This window comes from Lepisma saccharinum, chromosome 29 (assembly GCF_977018435.1).
Source record: "Lepisma saccharinum chromosome 29, izLepSacc3.1, whole genome shotgun sequence".
Lineage (NCBI taxonomy): Eukaryota > Metazoa > Arthropoda > Insecta > Zygentoma > Lepismatidae > Lepisma > Lepisma saccharinum.
The window spans coordinates 38452410-38471959 of NC_139257.1; the positions used below are offsets into that span (position 1 = coordinate 38452410).

Sequence of the window (19550 nt, forward strand, 5' to 3'; positions counted from 1 at the left end):
ACACATCCAGAATTCTTGACTTTTTCTGGATTTTTCTAGACCTTTTTTCTGTCTTTCTTAACATTTATTTATTCGGCCCTTACTTAGGTAAAGTTGGAAATTAAGAAAATAAATATTTATTTAATGAAAACCCCTACCAAAGAACCAGTTAAGATAAAGACTGAAGCTAATTTTAAGAAGAGAATAGGATCTGCTTTCTTGTATTAATACATCCTGAACTGTGTTTGGCAGATGAGCGAAGCTTTGGCGTCTGGACTCACAGCCAGTATAATCACAGATGCGGTATAATCTTTATGTGGGGCTTGTGTCGGTTGTCCCTATATGTTTGTGACAGTCCCTTCATCCATCCTATCTTACCGCCATTCATTCTCATCTTCGCGATTACCCAAAGGGACAGAAAAAAGTGAAGTAAAATAAACTAAATCAACCAATCAATCATTATGATAGCAAAAATTCTTGACGACAAGAATAATTTATTGCCTTTTTATTGACTTCTTGACCTACTTGTTGATTTCTTTACTTTTTCTTGACTTCCATGATTTTCTTGACTAGCAGGCAAGGCTTTACAATCAAATTATATTGAATAAGAATGGGCAACACCTTGACCTTGTTCCATCAATATATACCCTAAGGCAAGAAATTCTGCTCAGGCATTGAACAGTGATGTTATCAGAAAGTGGTCCCACAACTTTGTTCATTTAGTGCTTCCGTTTTCCCGTTTGTTTAATAGCAGGAAAAACTTTTTTCCTTTTGGGGCAATGACTGACTCAAAATAAATTTCACTATTGCGTTTGGAAGCGCAGTCCATAGACTTGTAACTTGCATGATTCTTTCCTGTTACCTATTTTCCTAATTAATATTATGTGACGCTCAAAATGTAGGACATTTATGGTATGAGGCTAAAATGTAGGACATGTTTCAGGAAAAACCGGACGTCTGGTAACCCTACCCCAGAGGGTGGATTCAAAAACTAAAATATTTCTGAGACACCCCTTATATTTTCTTACATCAAGTATTCAACAAATATTTAGTATGCAAAAAAATTTTAATTTTTTTTTTTTTTTTTTTTTTTGTTTGTAATGCATTTTATGTAAGAACATCACATGTGTACTTACAACGTGACCCTGTGTAGGACTGAGTTGATACCACTTTGGACTGATATCACTGTTGACTCACTCACCAATGGCATGAAATACAGATGTTCTTTTTCTAGAAAAGAGTTGAAATTTATTGTACGAAAAGATAAGTAGGTTAATTTCTGGTATGATAATTTTCAACTCTTCTTCCCTCTCACCTAGGCATTGGTCAGGCACACCTGGTACTGCCCTCTGACATGACCAGTGTTACCAGTACACTTTGCAATTTCGAAAAAACATACTTTTTTTTATGAATATTTCATAATGAACCCTATAACACCTCTGTAATGCACAAAATGCATAAAAATGTATTATTTTATTAATTCAATAAATACACACAAAGACCATTGATCCACATCAAAAGTTATCGAAGATGACTCCACAGCTGTCGTGTATCCAGTATCCATGTTTCTTTTTACTTCATACAAAAACTTTTTACACTTTAGTAACTGTTAGTTATCAGTATCTGCAAATATTATATCAGTATTTTATTGGTATCTATAAAGATTTCAAATTAGGGTCCTTTTCTAATGCAAATTTGAGTTGTTTTTTTTTAAATACAGTATGGTCGGAGAAGAAGTATACCGAAAGTTGGCAACATTGTACACAGTTGGTAACAGTGGAGATGCAGGAAAGCAAGGAAGTATACCGAAATACATACTGTTTTCTCTATTTGTTAGATATTAATGTAACTTATAATGAACATGAAAATGTTACATGAATCAACGCAGCTGAACAGACCAGAAGACTAAGTTACTGTACATGTTCCATATCACACCAAACATTTCTCGTAAGATAGGTGGATGTTTTTAACCCCCCGCTGCACTAATGCTGGTTCAGGTAGTTACAGAGTTCTTGGAATAGAGGGATGAAGGTCTCTGTGAAATTAGCTTTGTTTTATCTACTCGTACGTTCAAGCGAGAAGGGGAATTAGCAATTTATACTTATCCTCTTCACTTTTGTCTTTCGTGTGACTGCCGGTATCGGCCAATGAGGGTAATTTATTTCCGCCGAATACCCCCCCCTCCCCCCCCCCCCCTGTGGCAGAATGGTTAGCGTATCGTGCTACGACGCCAGGGTTCGAATCCCGGTCTGGACATGGATGTTTGTGAGTGTCCATTCATCAATTTCATCACATTATCACTCATCCCCATCTTCGCAAATTAGCCAAAAGTGGCACAAAAAGCGAAGTAAATGAAAGCAAATCAATCAATCAATCATTTCCGCCAAGATTAGGTTGGGAATATACGACTTTGAATGACAGTACTAAGGAAGATAAGCTAATTGGGACTGGACCTACATTTTAAAGTGGTACCCTAACCACTATATGCATCCAATTAGTATCAAACCTGGGATCTACTGATTACAAGGCGACGGCGTTACCACTACACCATCGGGGAGGCCCCTCTATACACCACTACTTACAATAATGTACATAAAATATTTATCAGGAATTTTACTTTTCATCCAATGGACCTACAATCATTCCTTTTGTTATTCAATAAATATTCGATTTTTTACTTCTTTGACATTAATTTCCTTGCCATGACAGTTGTTTTTACACATATTTTAGCGTAAGCTAGATGATGAATATTTGCTGTTATATCTCTGATTTTATAGCGTCTTTTTACTATTTATGTAATAACAATGTTTTATAGTCAACATAAGAACAAAATAGGTATTAACGTAGCCTTTCCTTCGTTTCTTAGTCTGTGGTTACATACAACATTACTCCATATGCATCGGAGAAATTAAGTACTAATTAATGAATTTACTATTATTACGTATTGACCTATAATTATATTAACGTATTAAATAGAAACACTTTTATTATTATATTTCTGAGACACTTGGCTCGGACTGGCTCCCCAAATCATATTTCTGGATACATGCCTAGTGATGTGACGAGTTAGTATGACTCGGTAACTAGCCTTTGTTTCTTTATTCTGGAATTATATAAGTATCGGTATCGGCTCGGCTCTAGTCAGCACCTGTTTCACACTAGGCCCATCACTACGGCCACCTCCGTACGAGCTGAAATAATGCTCAACAACAAAGGCCTTCTCTCGAATACTCAAGGCCATTACGACCCACCGTTCACCACACCTGTTCTCTACGAGCAACAGGCTTCAACTGAGGGTTTGCTTCCCTGCGTCTCCACCGTTACCGACTGTGTACAATGTTGCCAACTTTCTGGCCATACCGTATGTAACTATTACTACTGATTATTGTATAATCTACATTGTTTTGCTAATTTGTGTGACCCTTTTTTAAATATTAATTTCAGCCTGTATACAGCATTTTTAATGAAGTTCCTATATCTGACAAGAAGGTGACCATACTGTCGAAACTCTTGGCATTGTTTTATGGCTTGGCCTGCATAGGCTTAGCATTTGTTGCAGAACAGCTCGGAGGAGTCTTGCAAGCCTCGCTTACGATATTTGGAGTGGTCGGTGGACCTTTGTTGGGAGTTTTTACTCTGGGAATGTTCTTCATTCGACCAAATCAAGTGGTAAGTTGTTGGAAATCATCTTACTAAAAATAATTAATTTTTTTAAGTTAATTTTTTTACTACTAATCCAGATAACAGCATACTTTTACCGTGCCTTGCCATTTGGCGAGGATAAGATATCTTTGGTGCACTGGCTTGAACTGGGCTTTGTAGTCTCATAACTAGAGACTGGATTTTAAAGGGAAAAAAATTCCTCTAAAATGGACCAAAAAAGGGAAAGTTATTGCCAAAAAATAGTGGAAAAAAGGACTATAGTTTTATAGATACTTTTAAATGAAAGCGCAATATGTATCATTCATATACAAAAAGGGATACATTAAATTTCACAGTAATGTATCCCTTTTTATATATGATTGGTATATATTGTGCTTTCATTTTAAATAATATTTTTAGTAGAGTGCAAAAATAAACTATAGTCCTTCATTTTTTGAAGGTGATGTACAGCGAATAATCTTACTATCCATTTCGATGAAATCTTCCTTGTGACAGCTTACCACATTCCATAGCTTGCTGCCATTTGTACCTGGCTTCGTCATTTCACTGACACACAATACTGGAGTCACTGTCACACAGTTAAGTTAAAACTATTCTAAAAAACTTCACAATGAAAGTCTAAATCTAGCAGATAAGTACACTTTCAACCCAACAAGCTTGCCGCTTACAATGCGTTTGTTGCTGCGTAAGCGCAGATCGCATTGTTGCAACAATCGCTGCAATGTACTCCCAACACTCATGGAGGGAAGGGAAGGCAGAAGGCGCTTTTTCTTTCTTTCCTCTAAGCTGCACCAAATTGACAATTGTTGAATATTTTGTTCAGGGGAAAAAGTCGTACAAAATATTTGATATCGTCAATAAAGGAACCAAGGAAGATGTTTTTTTTTTAAAAGGGGGAAAAATGGAATGTAGGATGAACTGAAAAGGGGAAGTCAAAATCTTATTGGTGGAAGATAATTCATTCCATGATCCGTGTTGAAAAATAAAAAAGGACTTCCCTTTAAAGTCTAGTCTTTACTCATAACGATTTTCTTCCTGTGTTGTTATTCTGGCTTTTAGACATAGTACAATATGATCTCATTCCTGGACTACATGGAAACAAAAAAATAACATGCTTATTCTTGAATGAAGCATGTTCTACTAATAGCTTAGACACCTTGATTTCTCGAAAGCACATATGGTGTAAGTATGCATATTAAATAGGGATGGGACCGATTAATCGGTACTCTATCAATAGGGACACAAATTTATTGTAAATAAAAACTGAGGAGAGCGGTAAATAAAATGTTAGATCAGCGGTATATACCAGCGGTGAAAAAAAAAATTGCACACTTTCATTATGAGAGGAAACAACATACAAAAGAGCTATAAATTGATAAACTACTTCATTTTTATATACTGTACACATGCACAAGTACTTAGCTGTCCAACCAAAAAGAAAACATCAACACAAAATCACTTCATTTCTAAATTGCATATCTCATAAGTGATTTATGCATTGTATGTATTTAAAGGATATCCTTGCTGTCCAACAAATAAAATAATCACTACTGCACATACACAAACACATGTTAAAAATCACATGATGATAAACAAAATTCATTCATGACTGAACAAAAAATCACCCCATTGTTTCCCTTGATGTGCGGGAACAGACTAATCTTATCGCTGCTACAGCTAGCAAGTTCAATGAAACTGGAAGTTGAGTAGACATTCGGGGGAAGAAAGGAATGCAACTTGACAGGGAACGAAGTTTTCGAACTGAGATTATGTGCATGAGAAATCCAAATTTGCAGCATCTTCCTGATGTGATCGAAGATAAAACGTTATTCAGCTGCAAACTTTAGGCAAACGTTTCGTTACAAATCGACAGTTTGCGCATGCAACCTCGATTGCCGGTTTTTGCGTGTTTTCTACTTAATTTGATGATATTTCACGGTTATTTCGCGAAAAAGCGTTCATTTCGTAGAAAAGCACACATTTCGCATTACTTCGCGAATAAAACTCATGCATATTTCATCATTGGGGGTGTAGTTACGTGGAGAATGTTCAAAATTGAATATTTTTTTCACATTTCGCGCATCGCGAAAATTCAATGTCCCTATCTATCGGGATCGGCCAATATAGGCATATCGGTTTATTGGTAAAATTACCGATTATTTTACCGATCTGATATATCGATAAATATCTGATAATTTATTGCAAAATTCTGCCATTTTGTTCTAATTTTTATGGATAATCTCCATGCCCTACTTTCTAAAAAAGTAAATGTCTAAATATGCAATTTCTTTTTCACTGCAGTCACCTTGAAACACATATTTATTAAGGAGGTGAATGAACCTTTCAGTTTCTTCAAGGACCATTTCTAGTTTTATATCGGATCGGTAGAATATTGGTTATCGGTATCGGTAAATTTTATATCGGTACTTTATCGGTATCTGCCAATATTTTATATCGACCCATCCCTAATATTAAGTAAATATTGATGAGTTGAAAAGAAGCCTAACTTGAAAAACCATTATATTTTCTCATTTCTTTAGGGTGCAGTGGTTGGTCTGTTAGTGGGACTTGCCTTTTCCTTGTGGATTGGATTTGGTGGGCCTAAACCACCTCTTCCGTATCGTCCAAGGTACACGGATGGCTGTGACTCGACTACAACTTTCCAGCCTTATTTCAATGGTAGTAGTACTGCTTCACCCATCTCTGATCAGAGTAGGTAAGTTTTTTACTTACGTATTTTGATTTGTTATACTTCTACTAGGATTCTGAATATAATTTATCATATTATAATAAATACTGCTTTAACCAGATGCTGATCACATCACCCCCACTCACGACCGGATCAAGAAAGTGTGGGGCGTTACCCCCACACCCCCTATACGCCTTCATGGCGTTGTGCTAAGCACAGGGAAGCACTTTACCTTTACCTTTACTGCTTTAACCTTTAGTGGTCGGCAGGGGCATGCCGTGACCTTTCGTGATAGGCATGCAATGGGTTAATTTTTCATTTTGGTTAATTATAACAATTTCAAATATAATATGGGCCTACACACATCCCTACTTACAATAATGTGCATAATGGTGAAGTATCGGGCTTGAGTGTGTGAAGTGCATACATACCGTAAAATCAAATCTTCGCTGCACGGTTTATAAAGAAGAAAAACAGCCTCTCGATATAAACTTGTAAATTTTAACCATGAAGAAAATAATGATTTACTTGATATTTGAGTGCAACTGTAAATTAAATTACGTTTTTGTTTAACCCTGAAAATAATAAACATCCTATTAGCATAAAGTTTCGATCTTAAATAAACTGACGGGTTTCGGTTTCTTACTTATTTCTTATAAATAACATACGACTGGTGATCACTGGCTAACTTCATAATGTAATTTGTTGATTACTATAGAGTTTCAAACATGAAATCGTACGGCGTTAGGTGGTGCTACGGATGCACAGAAAATTCTGGAAGTTAGCAACACTTGTGGTCAGTGTGGACGAATTCTTTCCAACACCCTTGCCAAAGACAGATGCGATCTTGGTGTTGCTTGCCCTCGACCTTTTTTCTTCGTAAATGGGGATGGACAGTGTCAATGCAAGAACTGCATAAGTCACTCAAAAAGTGGGGAGAAAGGTGAGATATTCTCTTCTTCTAACACGGTCAGTCGTGCCACATCGCCCAGCATCGTCCAGGGTGTAGCCGGTTTATGTTTCAAGCCAAAAGAACAGAAAATAGAGGACTGAATTAAAGCTGAGTATCGACATTAACCATCATTAACATTAAAACTGTGTGCTACGCAGCTTGCCCCAAAAATAAAGATTCGCGGAGAAAAACAATTCTGACATGTCACTATTTAACAAATTTCAATTTTCATTTATTTCGAATGATATAAATGAAAAATTCCGCAACTCGAACACGTAGCTCTAATTTTCATCACATTTCCGTAAAATGGATGAAAAGCCCACGCATCTCAATCCACGTAGCGATGCCTATCCTTTCAATTTTCATGTCTGTTTAAGAAAACAAGGCGTGACGCTTTTCATTTCCAAAAGAAAATGAAAAGGACCGCATCAATCCACCACGTAGCTCTAATTTTTCATCACATTTCCGTAAAAATGGATGAAAAGCCCACGCATCTCAATCCACGTAGCGTTCCAACCTGAACGCGGGGATCTTAAATAGGGATGTAACTTGCCCCTCCCGATTAATACTTGTTGATGGTACAGACAGCCCTGAACGGGCAGGTACAAATATCTAACTTATCATTAAAATAGACTCATGATTCGTTTTAGACTGAAGTGAGCAATGCGAATGGCAGAATGGGTGTAGACTAGCTTACCCTGTTCGGTTTAGAAATAAGACCAGTAGCTCCTGCTTCTCCGATGATTCCAGATTAAAAGACCTCGTGTCGCTCTCATGCGCACCTATTTAAACCCTCGCTTGGCCTCTCGTCACCTCTAGCCAAAGGCCAGTGTTCTTACCATTTCCTGTGAAAGGCTTACCCTACACAATTCTGCAATGTAAATATCTTATAGTAAATAAATTTCATTCTAATGTGTATAAAGGCATTGAATAACACGAACTTAAGATGTCAAAAGTGTTTTAATAAACAACGCAAGCGGCGCTTGCCCCGCCTTTCCTTACCGCACGCTTCTGGTGTTCGGAACATTTTTACACTGTAATCCCTCTCTGGATTGGAGATTTTCATGCACACAATGCTGATGTACAAAAAGAAATCATAGGGAGTTGAAGTTGATTTTGTTTTTACATGGAAAGACCATATTCTTCTGGAAAGTGAACTATTTTCATCCTCCCTTACAACAAGGGTAGTTTGTTGAAAAGTTGAAATTTTACCCAAATATGTTAATTGTGGTCAGTATGGTCCATCCAAATCTAATTTGTGCTAAGGTCGGATGTCAAAATTTTACTTCATCTGCCAGTCCTTACCCTTCTGCCGAGAGACAACAAACCTCTAGGACAGACAGTTCTCATACAATGATGGCTTTTATTAGGGATGGGCCGATATGGAATTTTGACCGATACCGATAAAGTACCGATATAAAATTTACCGATACCGATAACCGATATTATATCGATCCGATATAAAATTAGAAATGGTCCTTGAAGAACCTGAAAGGTTCATTGACCTTCTTAATAAATATGTGTTTCAAGGTGACTGCAATGAAAAATAAATTTCATATTTAGACATTTACTTTTTTAGAAAGTAGGGCATGGAGATTATCCATAAAAATTAGAACAAAATGGCAGAATTTTGCAATACATTATCAGATATTTATCGATATATCAGATCAGTAAAATAATCGGTAATTTTACCGATAAACCGATACACCGATATGCGTATATCAGCTGATACCGATAGAGTACCGATTAATCGGTCCCATCCCTAGTTTTTATATTTATATCCTCAGAAATTCACATAAATGAGTTACTGACTTTTTCCACAGGACTTCTTTTTAAAGGTTCTTTTAATTTCGGTGGCCTCTGCCACCATCCACTCGGGAACTTGTTGCTTCACTGCTGGGCTGGCTTCCTGTTCCTGTTGTTTCCCTGCATGTTGGTAGGAGCGCTGGTGTAGCCAGTTCATCTGCTGCATGTACAAGGTAACAGAAAAAGTTCTTGCCGTTTTTAACATCACTTGGGAAGAAGTGATCACTGATAGGAAAATATGTGTGCCACGTGCCAGAAAAGTGGTCAGGGTGGGAGTGGGGACATTGGTCTTGCCCAATACGGACACATTGCGCACTCATAGCAGCCATAGCTCGAGCAGGAGCGAAGAGAAATGGGAGTGTTGAAGCTGCTCGTTTTAGGTTGTCTGCTTTATGACTTTAAGGTAGGCTTGTCCGGAGCAGAATCATGTCGCCGAATATGTCAAGCCTTTGGGGATAATGCTGTGAATGAACGCACCAATAGGAATTGGTTCCAGAAGTTCAGGTTGGGACTGTCACTGTGATGAACCCAGCAGTGGCCGACCACAGGTCCTGGATGATGAGGCCCTGAAGGCAGCCATACAGGAGGACAGCAGCCTAAGGTGTGGTGAGCTTGCCAACCACTTCCAGGTTTCCGATAAAACAGCCAGACTGCACCTGCATCACATAGGAAAGACGTTCAAGTTGAGCAAGAGAGTACCTCATATACTGTCAGAAGGCATGAAGCAACAACGAGTGACAGCCTGTTTCTCGTTGCTTTCTTGGCACAGCAACACACCCATATTCGGTCGAGTGCTCACCAGTTATGAAAAGTGGGTCCTATATGACACTCCCAAGTGTGCCCGACATTGGTTGTCAACACTGAACTTTGTGCCTCACAGCACAAGACCACCTTCACACCCATGCAAGATCATGCTCTGTATGGTGGACTAGTCGCCAAGTGGTGCACTATGAGCTGCTACCAACGGGCCAAACCATCACTGGGGACCTCTACTCGCAGCAGTTACAATGTGCGCAACAGGCACTGAAGCATAAGGAGCCAGCATTGGTTAATCGCAAGTGTGTACTGCTTCTTCACGACAATGCCAAGCCGCATGTGGTGCGGGTCGCCAGGGATACCCATACAGTGACTTGGCTGGGATACACTGTGCCATCCACTGTACTTCCCAGACCTTGGGCCAGCAGATTATCACCTCTTCCATTCCCTGGACAACCACCTTTGTGGGAAATCCTTCGCAAATGAGGCAGACTTGCGGGAAGCACTCACGGACTTCTTTCCGTCCGAGAACCCGAGATTTATCGCCAGGGCACTGCACAGCTGGAGGCATGTTGACAAAAGGTGATGGATGCCGATGGGGATTACTTTGAGGACTAACAGTATGTGACATTCTTTGCATACTTTTTTGTTTCTGATGATCAAAAATGGCAAGAACTTTTTTGGTTACCTTGTACATAGTTTCAGTTGCTGCAGTAACGGGAGCCAAATGTGATTTGCCTGACTGGAGTCAATGTTTAGTTCATGTGGAAAGTGCATAATTGCAAGCATTTATTTGATTTTGGTGTCAATTAATTTGTGCAATGTATGCCCGACAAACTTTTTTGACTGTTAGTTGAACTTGAGGTGCTTTGCTAGTCTGGCAGTTTTTAGTCTGGGATTTTTTAACATATGACAAGTACTATTCTGAACAGTCATGGATGGCTCTAATTGATTTGCCAATGTAATGTGAATTGCGCTCACACTGGGTGTCATGTACTCCTGGGTTGTCAAGGGGTGAGAGGAAATATCAAGTCCAGCTGATATAGTTAGGAACATGTTTATGTGTATTTATTATACAGTCATGTGTTTTATTCCTCAATCATGAATATGTGGTTATATTAGGATCCTCATATTTGAAAATCCTGCACCTTTAAATTCAGACCAATATTTTAAAAGAAGGAAGAAAAAATATTTTGACAATCCTGGAATACTCTTCTTGCATTGTAATTCAAGTACATAATCTCCATATACAGTGGAACCCTGATTTTATTTTTCACACATTATACATTCTGTCTTTATAGTTACAATAGAGTAAAATGTAATAATTTTCCTGGATTTTACATTTTAATTTATAAAATTGAGTTTCCTTCCTCCGTGGTACCCCTAGTTGTTATAATATTGATGTATTGGTAAGTGAAGTACAGAGTGGTTACAAAGTGGGTGTACCCCTGTTTATTTTCGACACTACGATGGGCATGATTGAATGCTTGATATTGATTCACTGATATGAAATTTTGAGCGATACCGATAAAGTACCGATGTAAAATTTACTGATACAAATAACCGATATTCTACCGATCTGATATAAAATTCCAAATGTTCCCTGAAGACCTGCATAGTTCAGTGATCTCCTTAATAAATGTGTGTTTCTATAGTGGAACCATAAGCAAAAAAACCTGTGCAGACCCGCGACTCCTGTGCACCGTATTCCTGCTTGGTGGGGAGGGGCAGAGTGGAGCATGCTTTCTTATGGCCCGAGCTGAACGGAGAAAGGAAAAGGTGTGCGGAGACTTTTCGTCGAAGGTGCTTTTCCTTGTGGTCACTCTATAGGTGACTGCAGTGTGAAATAAGTTGCATATTTAGATATTTACTTTTTAAAGAAGTATGACATGGGGATTATCCATAAAAATTATAACAAAATGGTAGAATTTTGCACTAAATTATAAGATATTTATTGATATATCAGATCAGTAAAATAATCGGTAATTTTACTGATAAACCAATATGCCTATATCAGTCGATACCGATAGAGTACCGATTAATCTGTCCCATCCCTACTCGATATGGACACATACGATATTGTTTAAGAGTCTGGAACATCGACATGAGACTGTCATTTTTGTAGCACATCCGAATTCTGTGCCATGTTTGCAGAGATAATCTGTGGGTAACATGTGTGAAGGCATCTTCCACAGCTGCTCATGACTTTTGAATTGTGTGTTATTTGTATTTCTTCTGTCATTGATGAACATCCTCTGGCAATGCAAAGTGTGCCAGAACATGCTGCAGAATTCGGCTGTGCTACGAAAATGACGTCTCTATACTGATGTCCCGAACTCTTTAAATATTCATGTATGTGTCCACATCAAGCATTCAACCATTTAACCATCTTAGTTTCGAAAATAACGAGGAGCATGCACACTTTCTGACCACTCTGAACAATGAAAACCAAATAAATGGATTTAATTGTGCAATTATTTTCCCTTTAACTCTTAAATGCCAGGTTGTGACACTGTCGCAGCAGGTATTTGCGCCAATGCAGGCTTGTCACAAGGAGCTTTTTCTTGTGGTATGTGACTTTTTGGACATGCTATGTCTCGGTTAATATTCGGATGTACATGTTTTGAGTTCTGCATGAGTCTAGAGGTATGTAATATAAAATATGAAATATAAAATTTCATTTAGAAGCATGCAGAATTTCAAATTTCTCGCTGGAAACACGCTCGGCATTAGTGTATTGAATTCCCCCCCCCTTTAAAGTATTAGCAATAAATACTTAAATTTTTTCCACATCAATGGCAAATATAACCTTTTGGAGATTCACGTCGTGGTGTAACCTGCATGGGAGTCCGATGAATTTCAAATTTTGTGTAAAAAAATTAGTTATTTTCCCTTTTCTTCTTCTAACTGATTATGGAAAATTTATATTTTTCCCCATCAGAATTATAGCCCAAAATATACTAACAAAACGAGGTATCATTTGTACCTCTAATGTTCTTAGTCCCGAAAATATAAAATTTTATTTGGAAGCATGCAGAATATCAAGTTTCCCGCCGAAAACACGCTTGGCGTTAGTGCAAATACCTGGAAAATCAGCCTCGGTGTCTAAGGATTAATGTGGGTACTCTATACTTATAACTGTTCTTTCTATTCCAGTGAAGACTACTTTCCTCTGTACAAAATTTCTTACATGTGGTATGCAGTAATTGGATTTCTGGTAACATTAATTGTCGGATTGATTGTGAGTTGGATCAGGAACTTTTTCGAGCAAGAAGAGAAGACTTTGGATCCTGCACTTTTCAGTCCTCTGATATCGAAACGGGTCAAAAAGTACTTAGCGAAGAGGGTAAGTAGTGAGCCTTTTATTATCCCTACAGTTTGTAATTACTTTATTTATTGGAAATACTTGTCCCAGGTTCGATCCCCAGCCTGTTCAAATCCAGGAACTTTTCTAACGTTGGAAGTGGCCCCGGTGCCCACCCAGCATTTAATGACATGGGTACCTGGGGGAAACCCTGGAGGATAAAGGCAGTCAGGGGTGTGATGCTGATCACATCACCCCCACACACAACCGGATCAAGAAACTGTGGGGTGTTACCGCCACACCTCCTATACGCCTTCATGGCGTGGTGCTAAGCACAGGGGACCACTTTACGTTTACCTTTTTGCCAGCTTGTAAGGCACACTTTTTCCCTTTACAAATAGGTCTGAAAAACAGGGTGCATCTTATACGCCGATGCTCAGTTTTTGATTACCTCCATTTCTGGAAATTTTCTCGGTTCCAAGTTAGACAATTATCTTGCGATGTGTGGCAAAGAAGATTAAAATGTATTCTTTCCTTGTTAGATTAGATAAGTTATTTTTTTGAAAGTAGACCCACATATTACTTTATACTTGAAATACTATACATTAATTATAATATTAAGTGATAAAGCTTTATCCTCAAAATTGTGTCCAAATACGCCAGCAAATACGGTATACGGCATAGTAGTAATGTCGCAGCTTTGTAGTCCAGGAGTGCCAGTGGAGGCACCTAGATCCCACTTTAAACTGCAGGTCCAGTCTCGATTAGCCTTTCTGTGCATAAAGTGGGCTTAAAACTAAACTCAAAATCAAATCAAAACCATTGCCTCCACCCTCTATCAAGTAGCCATTATTCCATTCCTACTTTATTCCAGAACAATGTTACCATCCTTACATATAATTTTCACCCCATGTTACAATAAAAATGATCAGTTGCTTCCACTTTCAATCCTGTTTGATGGCTTTTCATAAATACATAAGTTATATGTATTCCATCACAATTTTTCAGTGTTTTCCTGCATGCATTTACTGAACAATCAAACTATCACTCCTAGTCATCAGCCATTATTCACATGGAATATTTTCCAACATAACAAATTCTCCTCTGATATCAGATTCAATTACTGCTAATCTAGATTTGTATTAACTTATCCTTTTCAATGTTGCAGTATAGTTACCGAAATAGTGAAGCACATTTGTATGGAAAAAATTGGTATATCGCTGAGCCAATACCATTTTGAACCGATTCCCAATACTAGTACTGATGCTTGAAAATTGTAACAATTAAAATTTGTTCAAAATATTGATTAATACTAGTAAGGAACATTCCACTCCAATTATTAACATCAATTTACAAGAGTTTTGCTTCAAAATATAAAAAAATTACATTAGAATACAAAAATACCTGCTAAGTAATTGCAAAATGTGCTTTTTTTTTGGCATAATATTGGTGCAAAATCATTGGAAACTTCAACTTTTGCATAACTTTCAAGATTTTTGGACTCCGTGAAAGATTTGTGCAGCATTTTTGTGGACCTCGCAAATGAATAAAATGCCAGAAAAATATCGGCAAGTACCGGTAAATAAAATCCGACCGATACTTTCTGTTGATACTGATACATTGGCATCGATAGAGGATCAACCCTTATTTAATATTAGAGAGAAGAATGTAATCATATTCAATATATGCCGTGAATGCCTGATACGCATGTAACAATAATAATACACAATTTGTTTTGTTTACAGATTCATAAACAAAGCACCTTTATTGAAGCGAACAACACAGTACCTGAAAAGCAAAACGAAATTGTAGAATCAACCTTTGTAACATCATTATGAGTATTGGCTAATTAGTGGTGTGTGAGTATAGAGTGCTACAATTTAGAGGTTGTGATGTTATGTGTAATTGTGATTTTCTGTAGAACAGGACTACTGAATCCCAATCTAGGAAAAATGATGATGTATTGGATGTCTCTTAATGGTCGATGGAAGTAATGAATTTTATTACGCATTACAGCTGAATATTTACAATGCCTCATCTATGGTTGGAAATGAATGAAAGTTTTTTTTCTGTTAACTGTTTGAAAGAAGAATTTATGAATGAAGTTGGATTTGATTGTTATAGATTGTTGATTTGTTATATTGTTTATAATATAGCAAATTGTTATTTGCCAGTTCTGTATCTTTGTGTGTTGGGCTACAAATTTTTTTTGTTTGCATATGATTATATTGTATAATAATTTTATGTGTTACTTAATATTATTTCAATTGATTGCCTCGTTGGTATATTATACAAGATGTCACCTGCCAACACCTTTATACAAGGTACATTTTTATAATAGGTTATACGAGGGGATGCTGAAAAGTTAGAAGCCCGACGTAGAAGGAATGCACTTGGAATGATGAAACTTCATGGTTACTCAACATACTCCTCTCGAAGCTCAATGCACTTTCTGGCCCGGTGCTCCAACTTTAGCAAACCACTTAAAAAAAATTCTGAAGTTTGCACCAATGCTCTGTGGCAGTAATCACCTCCTGATCTGAAGCAAAATGACGCCCCTTCAGGTGTTTTTTGAGCTGAGGAAACTGAAAGTAGTCCGATGGAGACAGATCAAGACACTGAAAGCCTATGTCTTGCAATTTCTGCTCGATGGGCAGGGGCATTGTCATGGAGAAACAGGACACCCTTTTTGAGTTCACTTGCTGAGCAGACTTCGTCACTTAATAAACCTGAAACAACAAGAATGCCTGTCAATTATGCAATACATTTTGGTATAGTATGTACATATGAGTATATGTACTTTCAAGGCATAATGTGACCTTCCTCTAAACAGTTTGGGAACTTGGTTGGGCTACGAACTTTTCAGCATCCCCTCGTAGAATTATACTGCCAGATGTATAAGGTTACGTTTCATCAACGACAAAATCATGCAGAACGTTATACAGTAATTATGAAATTCATTCTAAACATTTGCCTTGCCTGTCCTAATTAACTTTTAAATATAAATACTCAAAAGGCTGACCAAGGCATAATTTATTGTCAAATAAACCCACCAAAAGTGTGACGTTTCAACCTTATAGCAAAGTATTTTTCAGACTCTGAACCAAATTCAAAATTTCGTTTAAACGTCACACTTTAGGTGTGTTTATTTGACAATAAATTATGCCTTGGTCAGCATTTTGGGTGCTGCTTAATAGTATAATTTTAAATATCATATGTTATTGTATATTTTGTGCACATTTCTGTACCCATTTAGGTGTTGTGTTCATGTATGTTTGACCCATGTCATATGGTATTGGAAATTCTTGTAGGTTGTGAAAAGATATCAGTCCTATTTTTATTTTGTAGATCTTTGTCATTTGAATTTGAATAGTTGTATATCTGTGAAGTTTTTTTTTTAACCTAGCTGGCCTGGGTTGCAACAATCTTCTCCGTTCTCTAGAATCTTGTGCTTGTACCATGTTTGTTTTCACATATTTATCATATATTGTTGTTTTTGTTATTATACATAACTTTTGTCCATTCTACTCATGGTGTTAATTTAAATTTCATGTGTTTTTGTCTTACATGAAATTCTTTTGTCTTATTTGTACAGTAAATATTAATATGATTATTATACATAGTGGTTCAAAAGTCATGCAACACTACAGCGTGTCACTGAGTTATGCATTGGTTAGTATTCATATGCTAGGTTCCTCTTCAACGTATTGACATTCTACTAAACCTTGGGGATGTAAAGGGGATCCAAATGACTGTCAACACTTTCCTTGCCTCTCTCACAGATCATTTATTTACAAACTTCGTATTGCTACCACCGTAACAAACCTTCCAAAGGTGGGCGATGTCTGACCATGCAAGTACTAACCGAGGCTTAAGTCAAACTCACCCCGTTCTTGTTCTGACCACCTCGGTGAATGAGAAAAGACTAAGTGACTGACCGATTCTCAACTCGCACCCCCTTCTGTCATGACCTCGATGACCCCTCTTCTTCCACGGACATAGCTTGGCATAGCTTGATGCTGGCTATGAAGTTTGTGGGGATAACTTTGGTTCTTTCGGCCGAGCCACACATGCCCTTACAACATCTCTTGACCATATGTCAGTGAATGGATAATACTGAAGTTAGTAGTACTAGAACCATGAGACAGTGGTGCACACTACATTCGAAAGTAAGGATATAATTTCAATTAATGTGTTTCAGTTAGAGATGGGCTGAAGAAGCACCAGTATGAAATTTACTGATTTGAATATTGTACTGATCCATTAAAGGAATGCATATTGTTGTATGAGAACCAGAGAAATGTTAACTCCAAAAATGCCGTTTTCAGTTTGTTTAAATAATTTCCTCTAAAGAGATCCATTTGGAATCACACCAATATCTCAGTATACCTTAGCAGTGAGGGTGTGTCACTTATCTCCAATTTACTGACACTTGAAAAGAGTCAGGAATATTTCTAAAAACACATTATTTCCTCTCGTGTAAATTTGATAAATTTACCAACTTAATAATGTATATGGCCTGGTGACTGCTGTGGGTTTTGCTTTGAAAATGAAGCTGCATTTAGACATTTAGTTTATAAAACCAGGGTATTTGAATTGTACATAAGGTTGAGCCAATACCGATACTATTAGCTACATGGCCAAGAAACATTATCCTCTACAGAATGCATTAGAAATGCTCTGACCAAAAGTTCAACATAATGAATTGTGCAGTAAAGTTGTTTACCTCCTGCCTTTTGCAGATACTATATATATCCTGGAAATTATATGATTTCATAATCTTGTTTATTTTTGCATCAATATCTTGGAAAGAGGATGGATTTTGTCATTTCAACTCTGTGTAAATTTCCTGATGCGATTCACAAGTAAAGTAAAGACTTAAAGAGCATGAATATCTCATATGGTCTTCATGTTTATAATTGAATATAGTGTTGTACAAGTTTTGAATCACTGTGTATATGTTTTAATGTGTGTGCATAAAAATATCTTGAAAGTACTTGCTGAAGACAGTGTCTATTTGAAAATTATTTTGAAGAGAATAAAAAAAAAAAAAAAAAACATTCTCCTTTACAAAATGCATTAGGAATGCTCTGAACAATAGTTGAACATACACCTTTTTCACAAACTGTTATAATGAATTGTGCACTTAAGTTGTTTACCTCTTGCCATTTGAAATATCTAAATATTCTGTCTCCACTGTGAATATGGCAACCATGTGTTTCAAATTCCTCTTGCCAAAGAAACAATGAGCTCCAGTAGGCAGTGAGAGAAAGCAAATGCAGATGTCTACTGCACTCTTGCCTATGAATGGAAACACCAACATGATAACTGGGAATTTGCACAGTAAAAAGACAAGAAATGAATGAGTCACTACTAAAACAAGCAAACAGTATTTTATGCTGTAGCCATGAATTTCATTTACAGTGGAACTCAATAATATGTTCCTGGATTTTGCATTATATCACGTATTTCAACACAGCATACGAGAGTCGGCTGGAAAGTTACTGACCTGACCCAGAAGGAAGCATTTTTCGTTCATGAAATTTTTGTATGTTAGAGAGTAGTCCTTATATGGATACCCTACGAGGTTACATGCTCTAATGTTGAGCCGTTCCCTTTCAGCAGGTGGAATTGTGAGCCAGGATGGAGCCATCTGTGACTGAGCAGCGGAAGTTTGGCGGAGGAAATGTTTCCATAGACGGGACTGTTGTTTTGTCTGTGGGTAGAAATGATGACACCATGTTTCATCCTGAGTCACAATCCTGTTCAGAAAGTCTTCACGGTCTGCACGCATGCATTGCAAATGTCAAGTCTCGTGGAACCCAATGCACAGCCACCTTGCGCATTTCCAAATGATCACAAATAATGAGAGGCATGTTGCAATAGTTTGTTGCATGAGTTGGCAATCTGCCATGATTATGTCATGCACTTTCGTGATGATGTCGTCGGTGGAAGCACTCCGCGGCGCCCGGTTTGAGGTTCATTGCCAAGGGACTGTCGTCCACGTAACAATTCATTCATCTACGACTTCACTGTTGCATAGGATGAGGCATTGTCCTGTAAGTTGTTTTGCATGTCCTCATGAATCTGTTTGGCCGTCCAACCATTCAGGAAGAGATACCGAATCACTGCACGATCGGCGATGGCGCTGCTCAGTCACAGATGGCTCCATCCTGCCTCACAATTCCACCTGCTGAAGAGGAACGGCTCAACATTAGAACATGTAACCTCGTAGGGTATCCATATAAGGACTACTCTCTAACATACAAAAAATTCATGAACCAAAAATGCTTCCTTCTGGGTCAGGCCGGAAACTTTCCAGCCGACCCTCGTAATGTTAAAAAATTTTCCCAGATTTTACATTTTCCTGTATAAAAAGTTTTTCCCCTAAAAAAACATGA

The 19550-nt window shown here is 37.6% G+C and overlaps 1 protein-coding gene across 3 annotated transcripts in view; it reads left to right on the forward strand.

Annotated features, from left to right (window-relative positions):
- LOC145981140 (putative sodium-dependent multivitamin transporter) overlaps positions 1-17759 on the forward strand; it is a 77059-nt gene extending 59300 nt beyond the window's left edge. For 2 of the 3 annotated variants that reach the window (XM_083114261.1, XM_083114260.1), the window contains exons 9-12: positions 3424-3648; positions 6183-6358; positions 13002-13191; positions 14895-17759. In XM_083114261.1, the coding sequence (XP_082970387.1) occupies positions 3424-3648; positions 6183-6358; positions 13002-13191; positions 14895-14987 (684 nt within the window). In that variant the 3' untranslated portion in view covers positions 14988-17759. Of the gene's footprint in view, positions 1-3423; positions 3649-6182; positions 6359-13001; positions 13192-14894 lie in introns of those variants that run through there. The other variant, XM_083114262.1, reaches the window with a different exon arrangement.
- The last annotated feature ends 1791 nt before the right edge of the window (positions 17760-19550 follow it).